The 9,377-nt window shown below is 35.1% G+C and overlaps 1 protein-coding gene across 1 annotated transcript; it reads right to left on the minus strand.

Annotated features, from left to right (window-relative positions):
• Positions 1 to 6,837: 6,837 nt before the first annotated feature.
• Positions 6,838 to 9,152, minus strand: LOC132044604 (protein FAR-RED IMPAIRED RESPONSE 1-like). The gene is made up of 7 exons (XM_059435097.1): positions 9,069 to 9,152; positions 8,839 to 8,920; positions 8,056 to 8,725; positions 7,810 to 7,935; positions 7,390 to 7,636; positions 7,001 to 7,111; positions 6,838 to 6,921 (listed from the first exon to the last, which is right to left on the minus strand). Exons 1-7 carry the CDS (start codon positions 9,150 to 9,152, stop codon positions 6,838 to 6,840), a joined length of 1,404 nt encoding a protein of 467 aa, XP_059291080.1.
• Positions 9,153 to 9,377: the final 225 nt, after the last annotated feature.

Genomic DNA, 9,377 nt, shown 5'->3' on the forward strand with positions numbered 1-9,377 from the left:
CCAAAGTCTACAATTGATTACTTCTTCTTAGAAAACGTAAAACTCATTTTCCATTTTTTTTTCCTAATTTTTGATTGGCTAAGGGATTCTTTGTTGTTTTCCCAAAAGGCAAAACCCATAATCTGAAGGACTTCCTAATCTGAATGGAAAATCTGGGGATCAACCATTAGAATGACAGATCAACTATTATTCAAACCAAAGTCTGCAATTGATTACTTCCTTTGTTGTCTTACCATGCTACATTTAATGCAAATTAATATTGTTCAAACCAATTTTCTTTATTTTGTTTTACCACAATCATTATTCTATTTTAATTTGATAATTATTACTTGATAACATCCGCAGTCAAATAAAATTTACAAATAAAGAAAACACGAGTAGTATACCTAAAATAAATAAATTATATTATTATTTCAAACTTGAAAATTAAAGAGTTCACAATACTACTAAAATAAACATAACATGAAGAGATTAGACATTTTGAAATTAAAGAGTTCACAATACTACTAAAATAAACATAACTTGAAAATTAAAGAGTACACGAGTAGCATGATATTAATATACTAACATAAACATAACATGAAGAGATTAGACATTTTGACCGGGATAACCCGGAGGCGGAGAATCCGGAGGGGTGTTGAAGTTTTCAATTGTCATTCCTCTTTAAGCGAGAAGCATTGCGAGTGCCCTCTCTATCCTTCTTCTATACTTTTCGACTCGTGCAAAAAGTATCATAGTTCCCCATACTTCCTGTTGAATCCGTTCACATCTTTTTTCACGTCCCTTATATCAGTTTCAATGCATGCAAGATCCCACCTCAGTCGGCTTATTGCTTGATCAACTTCATTCATAGCCGGTGCATTCGCATTTGCATTTGGTAAGGCATTTGTCATGCCATTTGCCATTCCATTTACTCGGATAGGATCCATGGTTGATTATATAATTGAAGGAAAGTACATTACTTTCTCAATAGACTAAACTTTGGTGTATTTAAATTAATAAACTTGGACGTCTATTTATAGACAATGAATATGAACCCTTTTGGTGAATAGGCACCTTTTCTAACGTGTCTTTTGGACAAATAATTTGGAGGCGCCTTTCCAAGTGTTGAAAATAAAATAATAAGGATCCTTTTTAAATTTAAATTAATATCACGGAGGTGCATTTTTGGATCAACGTGACCATCAAATGATAAAATTTGACGGATCAACCAAGTTAATACGCTGCAAATTTGTTAGACGACTCTTGTAGATGCCTCTTCGCATGTATTTAAATTATTTTTTTGATTAAATTATTTTTTCATTTTCGTGCATAAATATTCTTTTTTAAAAAGATCATCTTTCATTTTTGTGCTTAATATTCTTTTAAAAATGTATTTATTTTCATCATTTTATGGATTTGCCTTCTTTTAGAAACATAAATATTCTTTTTTAAAAAGATCATCTTTCATTTTTGTGCTTAATATTCTTTTAAAAAAATATTATATTCCTTTTTAAAATGACGAGCAGTTTGTAATATGCGGTTAGATAAGAATTATGGATTTGCCTTCTCGTTAGAAACATATAATAATTTATAGAGGTGCCTTCTCGTTTGTAATGGGCGGTTAAAAAACGTTTGATAAATAATTTCTTTCATTTTTGTGCTTAATATTCTTTTTAAAAAAATATTATCTTCCTTTTTTAAATGACGAGCAGTTTACAATATGCGGTTAAATAAGATTTATGGATTTGCCTTGTCGTTTGAAAAATATAATAATTTATAGAGGTGCCTTCTCGTTTGTAATGGGCGGTTAAAAAACGTTTGATAAATAATTTCTTTCATTTTTGTGCTTAATATTCTTTTTTTTTTTTTAAATATTATCTTCCCTTTTTAAATGACGAGCAGTTTACAATATGCGGTTAAATAAGATTTATGGATTTGCCTTGTCGTTTGAAAAAAAAATAATTTATAGAGGTGCCTTCTCTTTTGTAATGAGTGCTTAAAAACGTTTGTTGAATAATTTATTCATTTTTGTGCTTAATATTCTTTTAATAATATCAATAATAAAATAGACCACGTAACATGAACAAAACATCCATTAAAATTCCATGAAGAAAACATGAACAACACATCCATTCATTAACTAGAAACGAACAGGACACATGGACAATAACATCAACAAAACAAGAACTACACCCTAGATCTAGTCCGCAAAACAAGCATTAAAATGAAAGACACATGGAAAGTAACATGAACAATACCCTAAATCTAGTCATCCTCTGCAGGGGATCCAGGGGGAGAGTTGAACTCGTCGGCATTGCCTTGGTTGAGTAGTATACTACGCAACATCCTTTTAATCCTTTGGTGTTCACTCTGGACCTGTTGCATGTGGTCCAGGAGTAGTTCCATGGTTTCATCAAGTCGGTTTCTAAGATTGCCGATTTGATGAGCCAGGTCGGTGATTGCTTGACCGGTGGTTCTATTCCTAGAAGGCGGCATGATTTTGGTATTCTAAATCGGAGGGGTTATGTGTGGAGAGTCACTTGATACACTCTCCTTTTTATAGGGAGAAGATGATGGAGTTATCTTCATTAGTACGACTAACGTGTAGAGGGGGAGGGGTGTGGGGGATGGGGAAGTCGGATGGACGTCTTATTGGACAGGGTTCTAATTCGAGGGAAAATATTACGCGTTAAATTAAATTTTCTAACTAGGGTTATTTTGATTTTATATATTTCTCACGTATTGATCTTGGTTGATCCGTCAGATTTAGTCATTTGATGGTCATCTAAGTTACCATATGAAGTAGGAAAAAATAGAGAATTTAGACTATAATAATAATTTATTTTCGTGGTAAAACTACCAAAACAACATATTACACATGATAACATGTACAACTACATTGTTCTTGTTGAATCATAACATCAAATTGACTACTAAACCACCTTTACTCACTTACGTAACTAACTCCTACAGTGGACGAACTTCTTGTCGTGTAGTAGCTTGTGTCTTGTGTGGTAATGTAGTTACAATACATTTAACCAAGTCCCTAATTCTTACATACAAACATGTGTAACGCATACAATTTCCTAATTTTATGAGTTGTGTTAAACCCTTATTTATTTATTATGTTAATTTATTTAGTCTGCCCCTCTAACTATTCACATCTGATGGTCAATTAAGAAAATTTGTCCTTAGAAAATTTAGAGAATTAAGAGTTCAACCTTTTTGTTACAGCTGTTCTCACATAAGTTTAATTTTTTGAAAAAAGAAATTTGAATGTTAGAGAATTTTTCCTTAGAAAATTTAGAGAATTAAGAGTTCAACCTTTTTGTTACAGCTGTTCTCACATAATTAAGTATAATTTCTTGAAAAAAGTAATCCAACACATGCTATAATCAGTACATCTTGGATGATCCGTCAAATTGTAATACCTGATGATCAACGAAGACAATTTCTCCTTAGTAGTATGTGATTTGTAATATAATGTCCAAGTATTATGATCTTCTTTTACTGAGGAAATTATTTATGATATTATTAACCTAACTACGTCACACTAAGTTTGTTTATGAGGATTAATTCAACAACAAAAAGGATTTCATAATTTAGATGATTTTATTATGAAATCAATTAAATGTTAACTATAATCGCCACTACAATATTTTTCTTTGACGGATTACTTATTTAAAAGAGTAGTTAACACTTGTAATCATATATGTACATGTTATTAATACGTTTTTTTCCCCACAATATGCTACACATGACACTCTAAATGAAGGCTTAACCCTAGAATCTGATTGGAGGGAAACTAATTCGTTCGAATTTACACTTGAATTATTTTCATGAGTATCAGTAGCAGGCATGTAGAAAGACGCGAGAATTCCGAAGCACGGCTCCAATTTTTATTGGCCAGGCATGATTTCGTTAATCGATCTCAATTATGATCGACAGTTCCCAACAATATATTCACATCCCTATTCTATGCCGCCACTGTATATAATCATTCACGACAAGGTCATCAAAATCTCAGTGCAATCTTTTCTTCTCAGCATTGACAGAAGGTCTTTTCAAATCAAAGGGTAAGTTGTAGCAATTTTCCTTACTAATTTTTTCTGCTAATGATATCTTCTAGTTATATTTTTCCTTACTAATTTTTTCTGCTAATGATATCTTCTAGTTATATTATCCTTATTAATTTTTTCGGCTAATGATATCTTCTAGTTATATTATCCTTATCAATCTTTTGTTTTAATTTTGAAGGTAAACAATGTCTCAACCCATACCACAAATTCAGTCGTCACCACAAGGACAAGTGCACATCTATCCCATCAACATGCCGCTGAACAACTTTGTTACGCAGATTCAAGAGCTTCGTATTGACCTTGCCACACTCACTCGCCGTGTGGATCAGGTAACCCGTAGCCAAGAGTTAATGATGCTGAGGTTGGAATGTGTTGCTACTAGGTTGGAGAGAATCTTCTCTAACTGTGGGATCCAGATCAAGATTGATCCACAGACCTCAATTGCGTCTGGGATTTTGAAAGACCTTGTTTAGTTTTGTCATAGTCCTTAGTATTATGTGATTTGTAATGTCCAAGTATTATGATGTTCTATTATTGAGGAAATTTAATGTTAATTAATGAATTTTCTTGTTTAGTATGGATACTTGGATCTTTTAAATAATATATTTATATTTTTTTCCATAAATATTTTATTAGTATTATTTAAAATTTTCCCGATAATTATTAAATTAATTAACTGTCTTGTAAAAATAAACAAAAAGGCTACTTAATAATGACCGGCTGCGTCGATTAAGTTGCCGGTTACACTTTACCTTTTCTCCCTATATATAGTGGGCTTGTTCTCTAATTCTTCATTCATCCACTCTCTCTCTTTACACAAGTGCTCTAGGTTTGTTGAAGCTCTACTCAATCAGGTATCCGTTTCATTCACAGTTCCATTTATAGTCACTTCCTTTTTATTTTCTTACTCGTTGCATCCATAATTTTAATTTTATTCTTATTTTGGTTCCATAGGGAAAAAATGGAGTCGATTCTTAGGCGCACTGACAAAATGATGGAGGGCATCGAGGATTGTTTTGATGCCCTTACTGACCAGGTGAATATAATAGACGCGCAGTGTAGAGATCTCCTCGAACGTCACCAAGAGTTGAGTGACCGATTGGAAGCTGTGGCACGGAGACTGGAGAGAATGATCCGTGGTGTCCTGGCCTCGTTTCATATTGATGCTGATCAATATGTCACTCCTCCAATTCTCCACCAATCTTGCTTTAGGCTGTTTGTTGTTGTTTTCTAGTTGGTGCTTGTTCTAGTATGGGCGTATGGTAGATGTTTGTCCTAGTTAGTGCTTGTTCTTGTATGGACTTATGGTAGATATGTGTTTGTTTTTGTTGGTGCTCTTATGGTAGTGGTGTTTGTTTTTGCTGGTGCTTTTGGAAACCCCCAACCCCCTTATGTATTTTGAATGTAAATATTCCTAAGGGGAAGTTATGCAATCGTATGTTCCTATATATTTGTCCTGCTAGTAATATTATACTAGTAACTTGATGTTGGATGGTTGAACCTTCATTTTGTATCTAATTATGGGTCAACCAATAAATAAATATTTTTGGATTTAAGGGACATTGGTATATTTTTGGATTTATGGGTCAACCAATAAAATAAAATAAAAAAGAGGATAATTTTGGATTTAAGGGAACTTATAGATGCTTCTAAACAGCCTTATCAACAACCGACTTTATGTGTAGATGCATTTAAACGGTCTTTTATCAACAACCCTATTAATTGAGTTATTGAATCCATGTAAGCATTTAGTTAGTCTGCGGACTAACAAGAAAATAACATATACCAAGGCTTGAAGGCCATTGGCTAGGGGTGCTTAGAGAAATTATATATGTTCACATTCTTCCTTTGTTCTTCTAATTCTCCATTCTTTCTTCCTTCTCTTGTGTGAAGACTTGTGTGCTCAAAACAAATATGGAGCGCGTTATCCGTCACTAAGGAAAGATCCTTGCACGTTTTGATGACACCAACACATTGTTTATGCGCCGCATGAGTTCTGTGGAAAACAGTGTTGATCGTTTAAACGTTCGCCTAGATGAAGGGCTGGAAGACATTAATAAACATATGACCAAATTGGAGGGATAGATCTTTGAAGTCAAAAAGCGTCAGGATGTGCTACTTCATCGTCTTAATGCAATTGTTGCAAGGTTGGAAATGATCCCCCTGAAGCGTCCATGTTAGTATTGGGGTGGATGCAACAAAATGTGTTGTTGATTGATGTTGCGCCTGTTTGCAAATGAAGTTTGTAGTGGTATATTCATGTTGTGTAATCAAATTTCCTGTCTTGTTTGATTTTGTTTGTTTTAAACAACATTAATGATGAAGCTTGTTGTTGTGTCCCTTTTATTACATGGTTGAACCTTGGTACAATATGTCATGACGGGTCCACCATTCCCTCGCTCATGAGTTTTGTCTTGTTTGATCTAATCACAATAATTACTGATTCGTCAACCAAGCATTTGATTATGCTAATTGTTTTGGTTGATCCGTCATACAAGGTAACGGATGGGTCAACCATGTACTCGCTTATTTGATTTGTGATGTTTGATCATTCGAACGGTACAGCATGACGCATCAACCAACGGCATTGTAGAATTAAACAACACCATCAATCACAGGAATGTAGAATTGAACAACATCCATCACATACATACTACTGAGAATTGAACAACATCCATCAAACACAGGAATGTAGAATACAATTGAGAACAATAACCCCAGAAGAACTGTAATATATGATCCAAAGCATTCTTTCAACTATTCCTTCCAAACAAATTTAGTATTCAAAGAGTGAGTCTTCTTGGGTGCAGAGATTCAGATCAGGCAACACCACATGTTGTGACATTACATTATCATTTTCCTGAAATGGGAGCTTTGGAAAATTCAAACTTAATCCAATTAAATCCAATGACGTTAAAATTGAGTATGCAAGGCAGTACCTCATTTCTTGCTCTTGTGGTGTTGCGCGGTCCCTTTGCCTTGCCTCTTCCTCTTCCTTTCCCTCTCCCTCTCCCTCTCCCTCCATCTTGTGATATTCCATCATCATTTTGCTACAATGCGAGTTACACCAAATTCAAAGTTAAGCCAAGTAATCCAATGACGTTAATTAAATTAAAGTGATAATGCAAAATTGTACCTCATTTGTTGCTCTGGTCGAACCGCTAGGCCGTTGCTTTGCACCTATGCCTCTTCCTCTATCTTGGGATGCTCCTTTTCCTCTGCCTCTTCCTCGTACAGCATTGACTCCGCTCCAACTAGCATTGTATCACACACCCCTCCCCTCAAAAGAACTATATAAGGCTTCAATTGGTGGTTTATAGCGAACAACCTTTGGCCTTCCACGTGAACGATGCACTTCAGGGTCAACAAAATTTGGTAATGGGCCATTTGGTATGGGATTTGGTGTAGGATTTGGTATATGATCATTTCCACTATTTGGTATAGGATTTGGTGTAAGGTTTGGTATATGATCATTTTCACTATTTCCTGATAAAGTCACCCCGTGTTGAGTAACCTCTTGTATCATATCGTGATCAAAATTAGAAAGATCATTAACCAAATCTGATAGTCTTAACCTAGCAAATTGTACCATAATGTCACTGTCCAATGCAATATTACATGCATCATCAAAATACATCATTAACTCGTTATACTTCTTTACTTATCCGTCATATGTGGGTAACCTCCAAGAAAGAATTTTTTGAGGTGGTGTCGAACAACATCTTTTCTCCACCTTGTCAAAACATACCTCTCGTTGAACAGTTTGATCTTCTTATGTGCCATCACCTTAATTATATGGATACAAACAATCCCTCTTGATTCAAAGGATTTGCAATTGCACTCAAAATGTTCACCGTCTATAGTGTGTTTAACCCTGAAAACAAATTCATTCCCATAGAAATCATTTTTAATTGAGGTATTTTTTATGTCGTACATCTCCACTCCGTCCATGGCTGTCTTATTATTTACTTCTCATAACTCACAGTGAAAGTACCTCTTTAACTCACATTGAAAAATTCCAAACATTCTGCGGGTATAAGCAGCTTCGAGCTGCGCCTCAAACAGGAACTGTGACTCACAACTTGTTTTAGTGTAACGAGACTGATACTCAACCGTCAACTCTTTCTCGTATTTATCTCTCAATGCTAACTCATACTGCTGAACAAACTGTTTCAGCATGCTCCTATTGTTGATAAATCCATCGAAGAAGGCATGTATTCCCTCACTTCTTTGCGTCGATAACATCCCAGCCCAGAAGTAGTTATTCAGGTATATTGGCGCCCATCTTTCCCTTTCTGAATATAATTTACTGAACCAGTCACTTTCTTCTAGTCCATATTTCTGAATAAACTCACCCCACCTATGCTCGAACTCTTCAATGGTAATGCTACCAAGGACAATGCTCTTGAATTCATTCTTCGCCGCTTTATATCCACCATCCGTCACCTTTAGACGCATAGGCAACTTAGTGAATATGTGCCAAATACAATATCTGTGAACTGTGTTTTCAAACACCACACTAACACCTGCCTTAATGCTTTCACATTGGTCAGTCAAGATAGCCTTTGGAGCAACATTATTCATGGCTTTTTTCCATTTGCTGAAAATAATCTTGTATTGTTCAGCGTCCTCACATGTAAGAAGAGCACATCCCAAAGAATAGACTGGTCGTAATGATTAATACCAACAAAAGAAGCTAATGGCATGTTATACATATTCACAAGATAAGTTGTATCGAAGTATATTACGTCACCGAACTCCTCATATGCATATTTACAGTGTGAGTGAACCCATACGACGCTCTGAATCCTACCAGCACCATCCATATCCATGGAGTAGTAAAATTCACTATCCTTTGTCTGCATGTCACTAAAGAACTGGCATAAAGCGTTTGCATCACCTCCTAGCATTTGCAACCTCCTTTGTTGTTCAATATAATTTCTACACTTTTTTTGGGGTACAACCCATATTTTCTAGCCCACCAGATTGAACCTCTAAAAGTCTCACGGTCTTGCAAGGTCTTAAGCCAGCTCTGTCATTAGCTTCAAGAATCCTCTTCACAGATTTACCAATATATCTGTGTCCAGCCATCTGCCATGACAGGCTAGAGTCCAATTTATGATTATGGTCTCTACACACCTTAGTGACCATCCATGAACCATCTCGCTTCAAAGTGGCATTAACTCTTGCCTCGCATCCAATCCTCTTAGTGTGTTTTTGATTAGTTGGTTTTCTAGACTTGATTTTCTAGACTTGTCGCAAACAAAAAAAGCATAATTCTTAGAAAGTTTTCTTTTCAACACACAAAAGCCTCTC

The sequence above is a fragment of the Lycium ferocissimum genome, unplaced genomic scaffold (genome assembly GCF_029784015.1).
Source record: "Lycium ferocissimum isolate CSIRO_LF1 unplaced genomic scaffold, AGI_CSIRO_Lferr_CH_V1 ctg5010, whole genome shotgun sequence".
NCBI lineage: Eukaryota > Viridiplantae > Streptophyta > Magnoliopsida > Solanales > Solanaceae > Lycium > Lycium ferocissimum.

What these genes read in the sequence shown, in the direction of transcription:
- LOC132044604 (XM_059435097.1), bottom strand. Translation starts at nt 9,152, where the DNA reads ATGGCTGGACACAGATATATTGGTAAATCTGTGAAGAGGATTCTTGAA. An exon ending in GCTTAAGACCTTGCAAGACC is followed by an intron (nt 8,921 to 9,068) that starts GTGAGACTTTTA and finishes AGTGACATGCAG; the next exon opens with ACAAAGGATAGTGAATTTTA. An exon ending in CCACAAGAGCAAGAAATGAG is followed by an intron (nt 6,922 to 7,000) that starts GTACTGCCTTGC and finishes CTCCCATTTCAG; the next exon opens with GAAAATGATAATGTAATGTC.